This window comes from Bubalus bubalis, chromosome 4 (assembly GCF_019923935.1).
Source record: "Bubalus bubalis isolate 160015118507 breed Murrah chromosome 4, NDDB_SH_1, whole genome shotgun sequence".
Lineage (NCBI taxonomy): Eukaryota > Metazoa > Chordata > Mammalia > Artiodactyla > Bovidae > Bubalus > Bubalus bubalis.
In genome coordinates, this window is record NC_059160.1 from 39,640,003 (window position 1) to 39,662,535 (window position 22,533).

The following is a 22,533-nucleotide window of genomic DNA, read 5'->3' on the forward strand; positions in this document are numbered from 1 at the left end:
TAGCCAAAATAAAACAGAGTTGCTTGAAGACATCTTTTTAAACTAAATTCATGAAATTACTTATTCTGAACAACAAGACCAAGAATAAAAGTATTACTTCTATTTCTACCATTTTTAACAATAACTTTGTATCTTTAGATATAATCCTATTTCACCTACTTTAACTCTATACCTTTATATAACTAACATCCAAAGTCATCTATATTAGAACTCAAACTCAGCTAGTACAGAATTTATAACCCAGAGGGGAAGGAAGGATGAACAGACAAAACAGGATTTTCAGGGCAGCAAAAATACATATACTATAATGGTGGGTATATGTCATTAGGTATCTGTTAAAACTCAGAATGTACATCTTTAAGACTCTAAGAACTCTAATGTAAACTTCAGACTCTGGGCAATAAGGATGTATTCATATTGGTGCATAAACTGGAAGAAATGTACCACTCTGGTGCAGGATACTGATAATGGTGGAGGCCATGCATATGAAGGGACAGGGGATATTTGGGAACTCTATAGTTTTCACTCAAATTTGGTGTGAAACTAAAAATACTCACAAAAAGTTTTTAAATATATATAAACATATATAATTTTGAAAAATTATAAACAAACACTTGAAGAAGCAAATATAAATCAGAATATACTTTACATACTATCATGATATAATAATAAACATTTTCTAGAAGGGCAAGTGAGAGATAAAGACAAAATACATATGCATCACCCACTGAAGACATTGGTAAAAATAGGCCTAGTTAAAATAAAAGGTCATTTTTACACTGTAAAATCAGTAGAAATAAATAGCTGTAATCAGGAAGGCTATGTACAGAGTTTGAGATTTACTACTTCAGGAAAAAAATTAGTTGGGATCCTAAATATTTAAGAAAGCAGAACAAATGAAAGAAAACTTAAATATATTTTAGCAAATTCTGTAGGAAAAGAACATTTTGGTATGCACATTATTTAGGTTGTTAGGCCTTAGGCATCTGTAGTCCATTCACAAATATTTGTTTGGAAGCAGAACACAATAATTTAGGAAGCTTCAAGAGGTCAGATTTCATCTTCAGATATATGTATGTACAGACTCAAAAACTTTATATCTGATGCTAGCAGAAATTGAAACCTTCATATTTTTGCATGTCATATATTTCCAGAGTTCAAATTTTAGTGCTTGGGCAGTGGGAAAAGAGCTTGATGACAACAAACCATGTGTGTGTGTGTGTGTGTGTGTGTGTGAGCCTCAAATAGGCCAGTAAAAACCCGAGCTAATATTCCATAGATGAAGGGATATGAAAAAGTGCACTATGATGGAAAAGAGAAAACTGCACGCTGGAACATATTTATAATTTTAACAGTAAAAACACAGTGTTGTCTCTCACTTATTACTAGTTTTGAACACTGAATAAAATTCCACATGAAAGCAGACTTATAACTTTTAACATTTCTAGAATAAAGTAATACATTTCATTCCTGGACAGCTCTCTACTAAAAGGTCTAGAGGCCCAGAGACACCAAAACATTAAGTCATTTTGTTCAACTACATTTGTTTCAACTATATGCCAAAGACACTAACAAGAACAACAAAACCCACTTGTCACCTTTGGTGATTAGAGTCTTTATTTCGAAAGTTGGCTGTAAAAGGGGAAGAATCTGTTATCTTTCTTTTCCTATGTAGAGTGTATATCATGATGAAGGTTTCTCTTTATAGAAACATTTTCAGTTAAAAAATGAAAACTACTGGTAGGTTTAGAATATGACCATTTTGTAACCTCTAACAACATGTGTGGATCTGGACTATGATTATTACAGGCTGCTCACTTCTCAAAGGGACAGATCAAGAGACATTACGTGTTTTTTGATGGAAGGCCACTGCATCACCCATAATGTATTCTTGGCACAAAATCAAATGTGAATCTGACCAAACCTCTAGAACTACTAATTTACAAGAAACACACAGTCCTGAGGAGCTTGTATAGTAATAACCTAGGAATACAATCAGCAAAACCCAAACTGTGTAACTTCTACAGGACAAATGATTCAATTTCCTAAACAAAAAAACTGCAAAAGGGAAGAAGATATGGTGGGAGAATCTGTCCATTAAAAAAATGGAAGCATCATTAACCAATCCAATGATGCAGTTTGGATCCTGAGTCAAAAAAATGATGTAAAATTTAAAGGACAATTGGGGGAAGTCTGGATACTGAATCATAATATGATGATATAAAACATTTATTGTTAGTTTGTTAAGGTGCAATAATGGTATTATAATTTAATTCTTTTTTACTTTATATCAGAAGTTGATACACAATGTTATGTTAGTTCCAGGTGTACAGTAAAGTGATTTAGTTATACGTAAAAAAAAAAAAAAAATTTTAAATCTCTCCAAACGATGAAAGTAGAAATTAAAAGAAAAAGGCATTTGAAATGAACCAATACTTAGGGACTAGAAAGAAAGAAAAGGATGAGTAAAAAAATTTATTTTTTAATAATCTTAAATTAGTTAATACCTTTTTAAACACAAGACACAGCCTAGAAACCAAAAAGAAAGGACAGAGATGGGATGCAGTAACCATTTACCATAAAAAAGTAATTTCTTTAATATACAAAGAACTCTTAACAGTAGTAAGAAGAAACCCAATGACCAAGCAAAATTGGCATATGGCATGAACAAGGAGTTTCATACAAAAATACAAACAGGAAAAAAAAAATTCAAAGATATTCAGCTTATTTATAAAGAAATGCTAATTTAAAAGTGCATTATCAGTTTTCACCCATCAAAATGGCAAACATCTTTTTTAAAACGTCTGATTATACCCACTGTCGGTGAAGTTAAAGAAACAAGTACTCTCACATAGTTGTGGAGTATAAATCAAACTATTTGGCATTATCTATCAAAATCTTTTACCAATCTTACTGAGATATAACTGGCATATAACATTGTGTAAGATTAAGGTATAAACATATATACTGTGAAATGATTACCACAATAAGTTTAATTAACAACCACCACCTCATCATTACAAATGTTTTTTCCTTGTGTGACAACTTATCAAAACATTAAATATTATCTAAAAGAGAAATTTCATTTCTAGAAATTTTATATACATATATTCACACAAGTACATAAGGAATATATACATATATTCACATGAGAAATTAGATTCAAGAATTTTCACTGAGCATTGATATTAGCAACCTGTAAGCAATCTAAATGCCCATCAGTAAGTATCCAAAAACTATTATAGTTTGTCAATAAAATATACCACTGTATATACTTAAGTGGGAAGATGTCCAAAATATAAGGTTAGGTTGGAAAAAGCAAGTTATAAAACAGATGTATAGAATGACCCCATTTGTATTAGGAAAAAAGTAACATAAGCAAATACAGCCACATACAGAAAACTGGTTATTAGCACTCATCAGTGGTACTAGGTTTAAAGAATGATAAGGAGGCTTCTATTTTCACTTAATATCCTTTGTATTCAAATTTGATCATATATGCTTTTAAAAATATTTAAATAGATAATACAATTTTAAATATAAAATAAAATGTATTTATGGTTCAAAGTGGATTAGAGAAAAGATATGACATTCCAAAGATTTGATAAAACTTCAAATTGAAAAGACTGTATTATATACTGTATTCTGTTAATATTTCATTCAAACAAATGCCTAGAGGAATCTATACATAATTCACAGTAGACAAAATAAGCAAAGCAAGATCTAGATTTCTATGAACCACAATACTTTGTTTACTTATTACCTCTGCCACTCTCTTTGCTGTGGTGAAAGATCAAATATTGCCTGAAATAAAACAAAACATAATCACTAGAACTGTCAATTTCTCCCCGCTTTAATATTACAATTTAAAACAATTTGCTTTGAGCAAGGAACAAATTTATAGTGCCATTAAAAACAAGTATTCATAATTTACATTTAATCCTCCATAAGTTAAACTAATAAATATATGATACTTATACTCAAAAGTAGTACACAGAAATTTTACTAACTGCAAATATTTTCCTGTTATAGAAACCTACATTTATAGGAATGGATACAATGCAATCTATCACATGTACAAAATGATAATTTAGGGCTTAAAATCATTTAAATGATGCCAGCAAGAAACTTAAGCATTTAAAAAAGAAGAAGAAATGAAAAACTCATACAGTTTAAGTATAGTATTCTAGCATCCAAAGCCCATGTTTCTGTCATGGTATTTTACCAAGATAAAATCAACAAGTTTTGAAACAAGCTAAACAATGTCTGTAATACTGTAATTCCCAAATGTATTAACCAAAAAAGAATAATTCAAGAAATGTTATCTAGGCAGTATATTCATCAATTCAAAGACAAATTTTGTTATTTTGTAGACTCAGAAGGAAAAAGGCAAGCTTCTCATGGTTTGTGGCAATACCCACCCCCCCTAATTTGTGGCAATACTCATAATTTAATTTTCAAATAGCAAGTCCACCTTTGATATTTATAAAGACAATTCATAACTAGGTATATTAATTCTACGTTCTAACTCATCATTATTATTAATGATGCCTCCCATAACATGCCCTAAACATACTACTCTCTACAAATTCTTGGTCTTAACCACTCACTCCATCAAACAGCTCTAACTCTGTGCCTTTGGTCATTTAATTATGTTAGCCTGGAGACTTCCTCTCCTGTAATTGTGACCCTAAAGTCAGTCTAAATTCTATACACCATTTGTTCCAGGTTAAATTGCCCCCCTCTTTCTGATTACAATGAAATTACTTTGGTTACTCCTCCTGCAACCTTTTCATACCATGGCACACAGAGAAAATGCTCACATCTAAAAAACACACCAAGGCCAACACCTGAGGCTACATACACCTGCTCCCCAGTTACTCTGTGAATAAAACTGTTGATAGCAGGGACTATGCCATTTTTCCTTTGGTATCCCCAAACTGCTCAACATAGTGATTAACACAGCAGGTAAGGAACCACAGAGTGGCTTTGGGCTAGGCCACATGCTAACTTAAATTAACATCTCAATCTTCATAACAATCTTGTGAGTTTGTTATTATTCTTTTATATATAAAAAAGAACTCAAAAGGTTAAAAACTTTTTTTCAAAATCACAGGTAGTAAGGGTCAGTGTATAAGCCCAATTCTCAGATTTCTCACTTTCTCACATCCCTAAAAATGGTTCTTTTCTTTAAATAAATAATAGCTATCACATAGCATAATGTGATCATGGTTTAGAAATTTATAAAATTATTAGAATTAAGTTTTTATATTCAGACTGCATATTAAAAGAATGAGTGAAAATTTAAAAACAAGTAAAAGTTATCTCAAATAATTTTACATTAATACTAATCCTCAAATATTTTAATATAAATTAGGACAAGGGAGTGAACACTTATCAAAAACATTGTTAAACATTTTAAAAATTACTGATAAAAAGTATACAATTTTTAAGTATACATATAAGAAGTATACATATTTTAAAGTTTCTAGCTTTATGACTTGGAGAAGGCAATGGCACCCCACTCCAGTACTCTTGCCTGGACAATCCTATGGACGGAGGAGCCTGGTAGGTTGCAGTCCATGGGGTCACTAAAAGTCGGATATGACTGAGCGTCTTCCCTTTCACTTTTCACTTTCATGCATTGGAGAAGGAAATGGCAACCCACCCCAGTGTTCTTGCCTGGAGAATCCCAGGGACAGGGGAGCCTGGTGGGCTGCTGTCTACGGTGTCACACAGAGTCGGACACGATTGAAGTGACTTAGCAGCAGCAGCAGCTTTATGACTAAGACATTACTTTTATTATATGACAGTTAAAATAAAACTTTCCTATTTACAAATGATTGAAAGAAATGGAATAAATTGTTACAATGGAATAATCAATGATCTTGCCCCAATTCTGTAATGCGTTATGCTTTACAGTTTGTGAGCGATAAAAAAAAGAAAAAAATCAAGCAATTTCTTCTCAGGAGTTTAGCATCTAGCTAGAGAGACAAGCTATCCAGAAAAAATATACATTAAAAAAAAAATCAGAGACTTAATAAATGTGAAGAATGACAGACACTCAGAATATGGAGAGACTGCTAGAAAATAGCATAAATAAATTTCAGAGGATAAACTCAAGATGATATTTCCTCAAATCCTCACAATGTTCAAAGAAACAGAAAAATTAGGACACAAACTATATCGTTGTTTTGAATTATTTTAAATCAGCATCCACCTGCTGGAAATTTTTAAAAACTTATGCAAGCCAGCATACAAGGGAGACTAAATTGAGAAAACAGCCCAACACATAATTAATTTCATGAGACAAGAAAAGTTCATGTAAGCAGCAATTAAACTGCCAATTCACAGTAACAAGGGAAACAGGTGATAAAAGACAATAACACACTTGAGGAAGAGACAGCGTCCATCCTAAGAACACTTTTAATAATTTGATCAATGCCACAGACTGCAGTCCACAGCAGTATTAGTCCCAGCTTATATGTGACCTGGACAGTAATATAAATTAAGCAAAATTACTGCCACAGCTGCCTGCTAATGAGGACAGTCACACCAGTTAAACAAAACAGGAATTATCTTAGCTAAATTTAACCTATCAAAAAATAAACATGGAAAAGAAATACTAGTGCCCTAGTGAAGCACTCTGCCATCCTGAATCCAGTGTGACTTCTTCCTTTCTTTTCAAAAAAAAGAATTACCTTAGCTAAATTTAACCTATCAAAAAATAAACACGGAAAAGAAATACTAGCGCCCTCACCCACTCCAGTGTTCTTGCCTGGAGAATCCCAGGGACGGAGGAGACTGGTGGCTGCCATCTATGGGGTCGCACGGAGTCAGACACGACTGAAGCGACTTAGCAGCAGCAGCAGTGAAGCACTCTGCCATCCTGAACCCAGTGTGACTTCTTCGTTTCTTTTCAAAAACATCTGAAGCTTTAATTTTACTTAGAAGAAACATAGCATATCTAAACTATATATCCTTCTTGTTTCATTTAGGTCTGGGAAAAAAAAAAGTGGAGGTGAGGAGGAAAAGGGAACTGACATAACAGTCTACTTCAACTCTCAATCAGTTATTTGGCCATGTATCTTCCCATCCAAAAGAAGAACAAGAAAATAGACAAAAAAGATCCATTCATTTGAAGGACGTGGTCAATCTGAGGCCCAAGGCCTAACTTTCCTCTATGATACCATTTCTAAAAATAAGAAGAAAAGTTTTTCTAATTATCTCTCAATGAGATTTAACATCATGAAGACAGAAAAAAATGGAGTGATCTGCAATATATTAGAGGTGGGAAGTATAATCACTGAATTTTAAAACATAATGAAGGCATTGAAAAAAAAGACTGATCCAGAAGTCAGAGGCAAAGTTCCAAATATACATCTTATGCAGGAGTTGATAAAATATTGAGAACCACTCCAGGAAAGTCAACATCATTTGATAAGAATCTTTAAAAGCAGAAGCAAAAGTATTATTCTGAACATCTTTAAAACAAACCAACAACCAAAAAACACTTAAAAATCCAGATCACTAATACCACCAGAAGCCAAAAACAACTAAAGGAGATCTACATTTGGATATATATATATATAGGAGAAATATTTGAATTTTAAAAGTAAAGGAAAGAAAGCATGTAAGTAGATAAATACACTCCCTACAAGGAAAAAAATATTGTACCAGAAGGCAATAAAGGAATGTCTACAAAGTTTTGAGTGCAAAGTATCATAAAGCAAGAATTCTATTCTAAGCCAACATGTATGAAGAATGGAATGACAGAATGGCAGTCTGTCACAAAACATAATCCACATATTCTTTCTAAGAAAATTATTTTATACTGGACTATAGCCGATTAACAATGTTCTGACAGTTTCAGGTGGACAGCAAACTGGCTCAGCCATACATATACACGTATCCATTCTCCCCCAAACTCCCTCCCAACCAGGCTGCCACATAATGTTGAGTAGAGCTCCCTGTATTATAGGGTAGGATCTTGTTGTTTATCTATTTTAAATATAGCAGAGTGTACATGTCCATCCCAATATTCTTTCTGTGATAAAGAAGTCACAAAAAGTCCCTTAAAAATGATAAAAATAAAGAAACAAAGAAGACTAAAAATAAAAGCAGTAAAACTCAGTGAAAGTTGAAGAATTATTCCTAAAATAGTATGAAATGTAATGCAAATGTGAACGTGCCTGACAATAATCACCATCTAAACTTCCAGATAACAGTATGCAGTAACATGGTACCTGACTTTGTACGGTAACTAACCTCATTAAAAATTACTGTGATACCAATTTTTTGAGTGGAGTAGAGGAGTTAGGAAGTAGAGAGATTCAGAGTGGCACTAACAACAGTTCCTTTTTCTTTAGAAAATTTTATTTAAAAAGTGTGCATGAAAAGGCATAAATACATTTTATTGTTATAAACTAAAAATAACTTGGTAATCAAAACTAACCTAAGGGCTTCCTTTTTCTCCTCCACACATTCAGTTACTTCTAATCCTCCATCACCTTTAGTCTTCACTTTCCGATTTTGTTTCTAGAGAGTTCACAACTGTCAATGGTAAACAAACAACTCAAGAATGCGTAAGTGTAAGTACCACAAAGCCAACAGAGCAGCCCGCAGGCAAACTAGCTGGGAGTTCTGGACGTTCTTCTCTAAAGCTTCTTTAGGCCTAGCTCTGATCAGGACCTGTTATTACCTGCCCCTGTAATGTGATATCTGTGGCCCTGTAATGTGCTGGTGTCTTCTGATAAATTAATTTTATTACACACAACTTGTGCGATGAAAACGATAAGACAATGTCAGTATTTCACTGCGTCTGGGAAATGGCGGTGTGACGGTAGGTGAAAAAAGTAAATGCATATAAAATTCTCCTCCTAGGTACTGCTTCATTCTTCATTACACGAGAAATATAGCTCAGATATTTTTAAGGGCTTAAATTTGGTAAAAGAAGAATACAAATAGGACACAGAATTTCTAAATCATCGGAAAAAAAGGAATGTCATCACTCTAGCAACTGTATAAGAGAGATAAGCAAACTGTTAGGAAGAATTAACAAAAAATATAAAACAAGTACAAGGTTATTGTTATAGAGGCATATCCAGAATGCTAACAATAGTTATCTCAAGGCTTTAGTATCAAATATAACTTTTTTCTTCCCCTAAATGTTTACAAAGGATATGTATCACTTTTATTTTCTTGTTTTATTTTTTATTGAAGTATAGCTGATTTACACTGTCATACATGACTTCTGTATTAAGAAAATGTATTTTTTAAAAACTAGATCAGACAAAACTAAAAGCAAATATCAAAACTGTTTTCAAGGGGAAAATTCCTCAAAGCATACAACTGAAAACGATATGTGAATCAAACTTACTGGTTCATAAACTAGACCATCTGCAGATGCAACCATTGTTTCTGCTAAATCCAATACATCTGCTCCAACATCTGCATAAAAAAAAATTACAAGTTTTATATTTTATGCTCAGAACCAAGCTTTATGTGATGTAAACTAACAAATTAAGATGAATAATAGAAAACTCACAAATATGTGGGATCACTTTCCTATACTGATTATTTATTCAAGTTAAAACAGTAGTATTATATAGTTTTGGTGGAAGTAACTCCAAAAATTAATAATGCTTTTTCTACTTTTTACTCAGTAAGAAAGATGACTTGGAATCTCACAGTAAAAATAGTATAAACGTAACTGAACTGAAGAGCTTTGCAAAAACTGGCAATAAACTAATCACAGTATTAAATGGCTGCCCGACAAAATATTAATGACAAGAATTATTTTTAGAGATTAAAAAAATCTTAAGGCAAAGCTACTGATGACATTTAAATAGTCAACAAATAGGGAAAATTTATTTTGAAAAGGGTAAAATTTTAATGGTATTCAAACATCTATAATAAAGCAAAATATGATAATTCAGTATTAACACTAACTCAATAGTTTAGATACAAAATATTTATCTTAAAACCACTAACATAAAAAAATATAAATGGAAAAGGGAAACTGATTTAGATGAAATCTTTTAGAAATTAATTTGGATATAATGAGATTCACATTGGATATAATGAGTTCACAACTTTAAAAAGTTCTGTCTGAATTACTGAATTCTTGGTCTCTACTTTTCAAGCAGTATTTTACCATACAATTTAAGATGAAAAAGCATCCTCATTTCTGAGAGCAATACTGATTCAAACAGTATCTATCTGGAATAAAAACATTTTTTCACTTCTACCAGTATAATTAAGTGAAGCCAGTGAAGAAAACAGAAAACGGTAACACCACCATTAACTTAAAAGATTTGAATCTGTGTGCAAAAGTAAAAGTAAAGGGTTGTAAATTGAAACAGTGACAGACAATGTTTGCAGAAGGTGGGTGTAAAAACTGGTACTCCAAATAAGAAATACCTCCAAACAGGACATACCTAAACTAGAACTTTGATTTATCAAAATTACCTCCGATTTTCTTTCATTTTAATCATACTAATGTAAAAGTTAAATCCCTTCATGGAGAAGAAATTTAAAAAATACAAGCTGTGGAGAAAAACATTCTTATTTGCATTCTTAAATAACACTACAACAGTATTTTACAATATCATAAAGGGAAAATAAAGTTAAAACAGCCAGTATTTTTTACTTTTTATTAGCAATTATTTAGAGGAGGCAATGGCAACCCACTCCAGTACTCTTGCCTGGAAAATCCCATGGACTGAGGAGCCTGGTAGGCTGCAGTCCATGGGGTCGCTAAGAGTCGGACACCACCGAGCGACTTCCCTTTCACTTTTCACTTTCATGCATTGGAGAAGGAAATGGCAACCCACTCCAGTGTTCTTGCCTGGAGAGTCCCAGGGACTAGGGAGCCTGGTGGGCTGCCGTCTATGGGGTCGCACAGAGTCGGACACGACTGAAGCAACTTAACAGCAGCAGCAATTATTTAACCATAATTTATATATGCATTCATCAAGTTAAAGATGTACTTACACTGACACTTCATGGCAACAGTAATATCTATATTGATTCTCAATTTGCTAAAAAATGAAAAGGAAATATTATAATCTAATAACTGATCAGCAAAACATGAGCAATAAAAATCAACTGATCTATGAAAAACTTGGACTTCATACAGAATATGTCAATTAGAACTTGTACAGCATTTCATATGGCCAAAACAAAGGCTCTTCAAAAGTAAAAATTGTATTTTGTAATTATTCCAAAAGCCATTCTGACTTACAAGTTTTTAACACAGTATCCTTTAATTTAATGACAAGTTTACAACTAAGAACTCTAAGCAACTCAGAAAAAAGTATTAACCTCTCTTTACATAAATCTTTTATAGACTATGTGACTAAAGAATGTAAAACTTTCAAAATCAAAAGGTAGGAACTGAAAGTCTTTCTTCCCTTATCAAATAAATACCATACATACAGCATTATGCCTGATATGCTACAAATACCACAATCTTTATTCTTTATCATGGACCTATAAAATGGACAGCTTCAGTTCTACAGATAAGCAATGGTGTTTACAGAAGTATAAATAAATGTCTAGCTTAAGACCAGAACTGGAAATTAGGTCTGTGTGACTCAAAATAAATGTACCGAAATTACTAGAAAAAAAGAAACCTGATTCTTAAAGTTTTGCATGGCCTTTTAAAAATCAATGCCTTATTTTCAAATGATCAGTTCAAATCAAATTTTCAAAAAGAATTAAGCTCCAAGAATAACAGAATGAGTACAATCAGTATCAGTCCTGTCTGTCCTGTGCTTCCTATCAAAACTTTTTTTCACCCTAATAATTTTCATCTGGTTTCAACAGATAGTATGGATTTTTAGAATTTCATGTAGTCTTAAAGTTGTCTAAAGTTCAAACTGTACTCAAATAACCACGGAGTTTAGGCTCACGAGATTTTATAGGAACCAGAAAATGAAGCCAAGTGGACAGGCTTCTGGACATCCCCACTACACTTGAGGTGAACTACATGACTTCATTTGTAAAGAATAAAAAGTGTTTCATTGGGGCTAAAAAAATTAATAAATAAATAAGAAAAACAACAAATTCCTTAAAAACTAATGGCATTAAGAATAATATTGACATTACAGATCATGAAACTAAGGCCCAAAAGAAGCCAGCTATATGACTTGCCCAGGGTTGCACAGGACCTATTACAAATGTTGGCTGATTGAATTCTCACTGATCTGAAGAGCAAAGTAGTATAAATATTATCCCCATTTTACAGAAAAGAAAACTGGAGCACATGCAGATATAGATTTAGTCAGTTCTCGAAAGTCACACACCAAGTAACTGGCAGATATGGGACTGAAATTAATAAGTAAATGTTTCCTGCTATCTAATGCAACCTACATGTTATAAACCTATTATCTTCAATCAATTAAAAAATCCAAATGATATGAATAAAGTATGTTTTATTTCCTAATTAAGATACTGTTATTTTCAAAGGTTTAAAACTGATGTTTACCTTAAAATATAGTTTATACATAATTTACAACAATCAAGCTTTAAGTATAAACAATGTTACCATAATTTGTTTTCCAGTTCACGCAGATCAGTAAGATATTTCACAGTCTAAAGAGTAAACAGTCTCAAAACATCAAACAATTTCCATCTTTTCAACTTCTAAGGAAAAATACATTCTGTTCTCCTAACCTTTTTAAACAAATGTATAAACAATCAGAGAACCTCTCTCTTAAAATTTAACCAGTATTCAAATGATTCTAAAATATTTTACCTAATGCATAATGAGAATTTTTCAGGACTATTTCTTCAGAATTAAAATAAACTATGTATAAAAATTAAAACATGTTATTTTCAGAACAATTTAAATCTAAAGGCATTTCAAAAACTAAAAACACTTACCTAGAAAAATCCTTGTCTACTTCATATTCATACTTCATCCATGTATCTTGATATACTGAAAATTCCATTATAGTTAATAAAGCCATAGTGGTAAATGCTATTAGAGAAACTGAGAAACCAACAAAAAAGAAAGAATTAAAATAATTTTTAAAAGGTAAACAGCAGGAAACTGGAATTAAAATTAGCAAAGAACACCCTAATGTGATTGCCATATGAATGAATACTGTAAACCATTTTTCTTAAAATATTATAAATTTTTTTCTAAAACAACTTAAAAATGAAGATTTAATGAACACAAACATATGCATTATTGAGAAAGCATGTTATTTCTTCAGTATTAAGGACATTTCTCACTAAATGGATCTGTCAAAATTACAAAGACACAAAACTTTTACCTTGTTACAAACAGCAGTGTCACAGACATGATAAATGATGAAAGTAAGCATGAAAGTAGTCCCCTCATAATTAAAAATGGTATCCATTCTGTAGTCCACTTAAAATAACAAAAAAACAGCCTAATTTCTTAGATCTTGAGAGTTCACAATCTGTGCCAGAAAGTCAAATAAAATCTCCCTCTGTACTCACCGAAGTAGATAGATAAAACTCTATCTACTTGGAAATATCACAAATATTTCACTTCATTTTAAAAGATCTAATTAAAAGAAAAAGAACTATCATCTACTATGACAAAAAACACTTAAAATGAACAGTTGTACTATATTCATTAGCAAAAGTTAATCACAGGAGATTAGAAATAGCAACCGATGTACTATAGATTTTACCAAATGAAATGTGAATCTTATGAGAAATATATTGTTTTATCAGTTCTTCACATAGAAAAAAGTTATAGTAAATACCGTTATAGTGGCATATTTTTCTGATATATTTCATTATTAATTTATTTAACAAATTCTCTCTGTACCAGGTACTGCTATGAGTATTTTATAAATATTAACTTATTTAATTGCTACTGCAACTCTACCAGGTAAACACTGATAACATCCCCATTTTGTGTAAGAAGAAACTAAAGCATAGACAGGTTGAGGAACTTCCTGAAGATCAAGTAGTTAGGAAGGAGCAGAGGTGGAATTTAAATCCAGACAGTCTGATTCCAAAGTCTAAGCTCTTAACTTACTATCCTATGATACCTTTCTTCAGTAATGTGAAATTTAAGACTTTTATTATGATATCTAAAGTGACTTACTCTTAACCAAAACAGACTAAGGCAGTTTCAACATCATTAAATAACTTCAAGTCTATCTACATATAAAAATCTTAATAATTCAAGAGCACCAAAGCAGTATAACTGAATTAATTTGTTCAGTTATGCTTTAATAAACACTGCTAAATGCATAGGCTGGGTAGGATGGGTTGGATGACAAAAAGCATAGATAGAAGAATAAATTTAAGGCAAATAGTGTGACATGAGGACAGATCAGCTATAAAGTTACTTTGATGAGTTTAAAGTTACTTTAAAATTCACTGATGAGTTCTTCCTCATAGCGACATTTCTGTAAGTTTTTTTTTTTGAAAAGAAAGGTTTTTTTTAACCTTTTTTCTTCTTTTTTTCATTGGTGTATAACTGTTTTCCAATGTGTTAGAGTCTGCTGTACAATGACCTGAATCAGCCATATGTACACATACACTCCCGTCTAGTGGACATGCCTTCACCCCAACCCTCACTAGCATGCTAACTCAGAAGATGAACTTCCTGAAGGAGTTCTGATTTGAACTGATACTCACCTGTACCCCCACTGGCTGAAGTCTCCACATAGCTCTCAGGAACCTTTGGAAAGGCATCCAACTCCTTCACCAAACTTAAGGTTTTCCTCCGATTCAGTCGCCTCATCTTCAGGAAAACCTTCTTCTTCTTTCATATAGTCACGCTAAGGAATAAAAAAATGAATAAATGCATCCTTCAGAAAGATTAAAAGGCTGATTTTATTTTTAGATAACTCATAAATGTCCTTGGAACAACTTAACATTCCCATTCCTCCTCAAGGGAAAAAAAAAAAAAAGCTTAACACTATTCTTTCTCCACTCCCACCCTGAAAAAAGTACTAATGAAAGGCAATTTACACACACTAACACATGTAACAGCCAAATAATGTGAAAAGCTACTCAATCATATTTGTAATATTGGAATATACAAATTAAAATGGTTATTTTAAATTAACAAAACATACAAAAACAACACATTTCCATTAAAGGATGACAATGAAGTAAAATAGACATGCTCATATATTGCTAACAACAACATAAATATTCACCACTCCTCTTTTCACCAAGTAAATTCCTCTTTTAGGAATGTATCCTAAGGAAAATATATGTATTGTGCACAAAAATTTCATTATGAGGGTATTTCACAAAATTCTCATATCCAATATACAAATTCAGTGAATTAAAAGTTCTGAATCTAGATAAGCACTGAAATCTTAGAAAATACAATAATGTACAAAAATACTCATAACACGTTAAGAAAAGACTAGAAGGCCATATTCCAGTTTTATTAGAGGCAGGGAAAAAGATAATTGGGAAAAAAACTGAAAGCCTATACACAAAATGTTTTAAGTAGATCATGGGAGAATTTTGTTCTCTTTACAAAATTTTGAACTTTACAAATTATCTAGGAAAAGGAGTACATCAAGCCTGTATATTATCACCCTGTTTATTTAACTTATATGCAGAGTACATCATGAGAAACGCTGGACTGGAAGAAACACAAGCTGGAATCAAGATTGCCGGGAAATATATCAATAACCTCAGATATGCAGATGACACCACCCTTATGGCAGAAAGTGAAGAGGAACTCAAAAGCGTCTTGATGAAAGTGAAAGTGGAGAGTGAAAAAGTTGCCTTAAAGCTCAACATTCAGAAAACGAAGATCATGGCATCTCGTCCCACCTCTTCATGGGAAATAGATGGGGAAACAGTGGAAACAGTGTCAGACTTTATTTTTCTGGGCTCCAAAACCACTGCAGATGGTGACTGCAGCCATGAAATTAAAAGACGCTTACTCCTTGGAAGGAAAGTTATGACCAACCTAGATAGTATATTCAAAAGCTGGTTCATCTAGTCAAGGCTATGGTTTTTTCCTGTGGTCATGTATGGATGTGAGAGGTGGACTGTGAAGAAGGCTGAGCGCCAAAGAATTGATGCTTTTGAACTGTGGTGTTGGAGAAGACTCTTGAGAGTCCTTTGGACTGCAAGGAGATCAAACCAGCCCATTCTGAAGGAGATGAGCCCTGGGATTTCTTTGGAAGGAATGATGCTAAAGCTGAAACTCCAGTACTTTGGCCACCTCATACGAAGAGTTGACTCATTGGAAAAGACTCTGATGCTGGGAGGGATTGGGGGCAGGAGGAGAAGGGGACGACAGAGGGTGAGATGGCTGGATGGCATCACTAGACTCAATGGACGTGAGTCTGAGTGAACTCCGGGAGTTGGTGATGGACAGGGAGGCCTGGCGTGCTGTGATTCATGGGGTCGCAAAGAGTAGGACACGACTGAGCGACTGATCTGATCTGATCTGATAGTAAAAATATTATTTAAAAATTGACTGCTTGCTATTCTCCTTTTGATCAGTATGCCAACTATATCTAAAATATGCTAGCCATAACTGAAATCACAAATATTTATATAATTTTATATGGCTGATTTATATAAACATGATAGGTGATACTACAAGCATTACCAAAATCAAAGCTGTATTGATAAAATTAACACCTAACAGAATAAGTCAAATTCTATTGGTTGTAGAAGTCACTAAAAGAAAAGCAGTGTCTAGAAGAAAGCAGAAAGACTTATCTAAAATCTAAAATACAGAAAGAATAGACCATAGAAAGAGTATTCATGGAGAAAAAGGAGACCAGAGAGGTAAACATTGGCAGGAATCACAAACACTGCCCAAAAGAGAGCAGGCCCTAACCAGGGGCACTACGTAATCAGCCCATGCAGGAACCACGGCCCTAAAGGGAAGCTGAATGCATTAAAGGGCTGATTTCATTTGCTATTATAAACATCCAACTAAGTCCCCCTACTGATTCCATGTTTAAAAGTGGCCTTCAGATTATAATTTGGTTTTCATATAGATGGTTTTCCTAAGAAAAAAAATAACATGTAGACAAAAGAGAAGGCAAAGTTTGATTCCCACGATAGATGTAAATTAAGCTTCTGAGTGTTTATTAAGCATAAGCCATGGCTCCTCATGTTTGTTCAACTCAGTAATCAAATTTATTTTCTATATCCACTTAGCAGTAATAGCACCAGACTGATCCTTCTTCCATCTTTCAAATTTCTACTCATTCTCTCCTACAGGAGTTAAATACTAAATACATTCAAGCCACTTAACTTTAAAACAAAACTCTCTGGCATTTAAACATGTAAAATATCATGTATGAAACGAGTTGCCAGTCCAGGTTCGATGCACGATACTGGATGCTTGGGGCTGGTGCACTGGGACGACCCAGAGGGAGGGAATGGCGAGGGAGGAGGGAGGAGGGTTCAGGATGGGGAACACATGTATACCTGTGGCGGATTCATTTTGATATTTGGCAAAACTAATACAATTATGTAAAGTTTAAAAATAAAATAAAATTTAAAAAAATAAATAAATAAAACTCTCAAGGCAAGCTCAAATCCAACTCAACTACTGTATAGATCTCTGGCTACCACTTCAGTGTTCTTGCCTTGAAAACCCCATGAACAGTATGAAAAGGCAAAAAGATATGACACTTAAAGGAATGAGTTGTCTCCATTCATATCCTGAGACTAATTCCTCAGTTCTCAACTAAATTTGCTCTCAACAAGGTCATCAACAATTTCCTTAGTACCAAATCCAACGGACAATTTTGGCCTTAATTCAGTTTTGCTTCTGAGAGAATACATTTTCTCACTTGTTCATCACTTCTTTTCCTCTTGAAACAGTCTCATACCTTGGCTGAGGTAATACTAAATTCCTGATTTGGCTTATTTTGCAGATTCTTCTTCCTCTGAGATTCTGCACTAGGCCCTTCTCTCAACCTTCACACTTTCCCCAAGTGGTCTCCCATCCCTTCCATTTTCATCAACACGTTGATTCCTCTCAAATTTTTACTACCAATCCAAATCTTTCTGCAGACATGAATATCTTTCTGCCTTCTATTATATTTTCATTGGCGCATTGGAAAGACAATTTAGAGTAAACATGCCTAAAAATAAACACTTCACCCTACCAAACCTGTTTCTCCTCCTGTGTCCCTAAATTAATGATGACACATGCATCCAAATGCACAAGCTAGAAACATGGATTTCATCCTTAAACTCTTCTTAAATTTCTCGCAATTCTAACTTTTCCAGGCCCAGAGAAATTCCTTACTAGGATCTTAGTCTCAGCTGCCATAATCTATTTCTTCATTGCTTCAAACGATCTTCAAACCTTCGATTCACTCTCTATATGACAGTCAATAATATTTTTAATACATAAAACTTATCATATAAGTTTCATTTTAAAACATTTATATAGGTTCCCATTTAAGGAGTTTGAAATCTATCTATCCCAACATGTTTTACAAAGCACTGAAAACACAGACCCAACCTTACAAAATCACTTTCTATTCCTTAAACACACTATTCTGTCTACTAGAAATATCCTCCCCCTCCTACCCCACCTCTACATTTGGCTAACATTCTTCATGTCTCAGTCTAAACATCTCTCTCAAGGAGGAAAAGCCTTCAATGACCTCGAACATGAGTTACAGCATTTGCTCCTAGAACACTGTAGTTTTATCACACTATTTCTACCTGCTTGCTTTCTCCATAGTAATTTTAAGGCAGGGACCATGGGTAACTTAGCCTTCGTATCTCCAATGCACATGAGGTTACTTGATAAATATTTATGGAAGGAAGAAAAGAAGAAAGGTGGGAAATTCCCCATTAACATTCATGATAGCACAGCTTTCCAATCAAAACATCCATGCTTAGATAAACATGTAAAAATATAAGATCTACAAGTAGAAATTTTTCTTATTTCATTCACTATAGTATATCCCCAGCACCTTTAACAGTGGTTGGCTCCTAGTAGCTACAGCATTGTTGAGCAAAAGAATAAAACTGTGAATTTTCTTTTCTAAACGTTCTATGTATTTTAATAAGCCTTACAAATGCTTTCTTATAAATTGAATCTAAGTATAAAGATATGGCAAGCAAGTAGTTGGTTTTCCCAACACTCTAATAATTCATACAGCCTATCCAGTACTCCTCCCTTAATCATTTAACTAGTGTACTCACTGGCTATCTCCCTCTCCCATTTCTAGTTTCTACAATTCCACAGCCTGACCCAGAGAACGCATAGAGGGCACTCTCATTGGCTCTCCCCAAACCTAGAACAGAAAAGCTGACAACAACAGGCCATGCTCCTGGTGAACTGGCAAGGGTCTCACCTTCCCCTCAAGACAGCTCTATTCTACACTTGAGCACCCGCCACTCTGCTGCTCTTATTTCATTCTTATTACCTCAGCACTAATCTACACCCGAGAAATTCGTTCCACCTCAAAAATCGCCAGTCTGCTCTATAGAGCCACTATTTTGATATGAACAAGTCATCTGAAAACTTCTAGTTTTTTTAAAAGCAAGCCTTCTACCTGCTATTTATGAAACTTGACATTCTCCTAGTGGCATTTCTCTTTGAATCCTACTTCTTTTATGAGACTCTCAGGTAAAGAAAGAGCAGGTTTCAGCATGATTTCTTGACCATCTCTTCCCTTTTTAAGTCTATCTTCTAATAATAATAAACACACATACTATACAGAATTATAGCTAACTTTCATATTATGTATCCGACTCTTTGAGACCCCATGGACTGTAGCCCGCCAGGCTCCTCTGTCCATGGGATTCTCCAAGTAAGAATACTGGAGTGGGTTGCCATGCCCTCCTCCAAGGGATCTTCCCAACCCAGGGATCGAACCCAGGTCTATACTTCTCTCCTTCCCCATCCCATTGCCATCTTATGACACTCAGGCACTCACTCACAGTGATAACTCTTTTATTATGTAAGCATAATTTATTCTCCAATCATTTCCATCTTAATTCTATACAAAGCCACACATGAACAAGGTCACATTTTGGCTCCTCTGAACTTTTAAAATTGTGTGTGTGTTAGCTGCTCGGTGGTGTCCAGATCAGATCAGATCAGATCAGTCGCTCAGTCGTGTCTGACTCTTTGCAACCCCATGAATCACAGCACACCAGGCCTCACTGTCCATCACCAACTCCCAGAGTTCACTCAGACTCACGTCCATCGAGTCAGTGATGCCATCCAGCCATCTCATCCTCTGTCGTCCCCTTCTCCTCCTGCCCCCAATTCCTCCCAGCATCAGTCTTTTCCAATGACTTAACTCTTCGCATGAGGTGGCCAAAGTACTGGAGTTTCAGCTTTAGCATCATTCCTTCCAAAGAAATCCCAGGGCTGATCTCCTTGCAGTCCAAGGGACTCTCAAGAGTCTTCTCCAACTCTTTGCAAACTCATGGACTGTAGCCCACCAGACTCCTGTGTCCATGGGATTCTCCAGGCAAGACTACTGGAGGAGTTGTCGTGCCCTTCTGTAGGGGATCTTCCCAACCCAGGGATCGAACCCAGGTCTCCCGCATTGTGGGCAGATTCTTTACCATTTGAGCTACCCGGGAAGCTCAAATTTAAAATTGCTCTGCTGCTAATACCCAAAACACTTTTCTTCTCTGAGCAGAAACAATTATCCTTGCAGTTCTTTAATTTCTTGACTAGGGAAAAACCTACTCTTCACTTTCCCTGTGTTCTCAATCCCTTGGATTCCTCCCCGTCATGCAGTTCCACTGTTCCCATTCCCACTGAATTTGCTTCTCCATCCAGCTCAGTTAGCCATTTTCAAAAACACATTTAGAAAGACCCTAGATCAGTGATTTCCAGAGCCACAGGACTGCCATTCTGTCACAAAAGTTTCTAATCTGTACCTACTAAATGAAAAAAACAATAATAATATAAGAATTTTTAAAGTTAAATTTATTCAATTAAAAAAATAATCTGTCTTTTATTCTGAAATTATTTCCTTTCCTTTTTTTTTTTTAATGTGCCAAATATCCTTTCTTTGGTGAAACGGTAAAGCAGACAGCAAGTTTTTTGTTTTGTTTTTGGATGTCTTTCTTTAATAAAATTAAAAACTTCACTTCTACATTAGCCCTTAAGTCCAGCCCCTTTCCCTGATGTCTACATACTCTGTGTACTGGTTAACAAAATTTAGGAGCCATTATGCTGGATTCCTTTGCCCAGTGGTTTTCATAATTTGACAATCTCTAGTACCATATCTTCAATTTCTCTCCTATACTGCTGTGTATACTAAAAAATAAAACACGTTACTAAAAAATAAAACACATAAGCTCTACTAAGTCATTGATAACAACTGACACTCAAACAATGCTTTGAAAAACTGCATAAGAAATATGAAGCCAACTTTCATGCTGGAACACAGGCACATATTATCAACACTCAATCTAAGTAATGCCACACAGCCAGTATTTCATCATCTGCGTCCACGTGAATACAATGAGACTATCAGATGCTTTGCCAAAATTAAAATACAGAATTCATGACACTTCTATGGCTCCATTACATTTAATTATTTCTATAAACAAAACGGAAGAAAAGAAGGAAGGTGGGAATTGTGGAAACACAATTTACTCCTGCTACTCATACTTTATGAGCTAACTTCTATTTTTAACATATATTTGACAATATGAAAAATATTTAATTGGTTAATACATATGCATTGTTGTGAGGTGAACTACGCCTCCCAAAAGGATACATCCAAGTCCTAATCCCTGGTATCTGTGAATGGGTCTTATTTGAAAATAGCTGGGTTTTCAAAAATACAACTAATTAAGATGAGATCATACCATATTAAGGCGGCCCCAAATCCAATGAGGGTTTCCCTTGTGGCTCAGCTGGTAAAGAATCCACCGGCAATATGGGAGACCTGGATTCGATCCCTGGGTTGGGAAGATCCCCTGGAGAAGGGAAAGACTACCCACTCCAGTATTCTGACCTGGAGAATTCCATGGACTGTATATAGTATATGGGGTGGCAAAGAGTTGGACATCCAATGACCAGTGCCTTTATGACAAGCCATGTGAGGATACACAGACACACTGGGGACTATGCCATGTGAAGACAGGTAGAGATTAGAGTGATGAATCTACAAGCCAAGGAGCCAAGGATCGCTCAAATGTTGGTTTCTTTCCTAGAGCTGTCAGAGGCAGTATGGCCCTGCTGACACCTTTATTTCAGTCTGGTGGCCTCCAGAATTGAAAGAAAACAAATTTCTATTTTTTAAAACCAGGCAGATGGTAATTTGCTAAGTCAGCCCTGTGAAATTAACACAAGTCATTAACAAGAATGAGAAAAGAGGTGGAATAAATACTATTCAGGCTGCCACTGAACTTCAGAAATGAAAAACAAAACTATGACTTATCTGTAAATTTAAGCCACTTAATAATAATGCACTAGAATACAAAAGAAAAAATTTATGAAAGATAACTTAGTTTCACTTTACAGCACTTGATATCAAAATAGTACTCATTCTTTTTACTTTAAAGCTTTTTACAATAGAGTAAAATGTTAAATAATTACAATTATTT

General features: G+C 34.2%; 1 protein-coding gene across 1 annotated transcript in view; it reads right to left on the bottom strand.

Moving 5' to 3' along the window:
- Positions 1-22,533, bottom strand: part of ERGIC2 (ERGIC and golgi 2) — a 44,591-nt gene that overhangs the window by 19,548 nt on the left and 2,510 nt on the right. Inside the window, exons 2-6 of the mRNA XM_025283444.3 lie at positions 14,632-14,774; positions 12,889-12,997; positions 10,996-11,042; positions 9,380-9,450; positions 3,764-3,804 (exon numbers count right to left, since the gene is read on the bottom strand). Of these exons, the coding sequence (XP_025139229.2) occupies positions 3,764-3,804; positions 9,380-9,450; positions 10,996-11,042; positions 12,889-12,997; positions 14,632-14,737 (374 nt within the window). The 5' untranslated portion in view covers positions 14,738-14,774. The remainder of the gene's footprint in view (positions 1-3,763; positions 3,805-9,379; positions 9,451-10,995; positions 11,043-12,888; positions 12,998-14,631; positions 14,775-22,533) is intronic.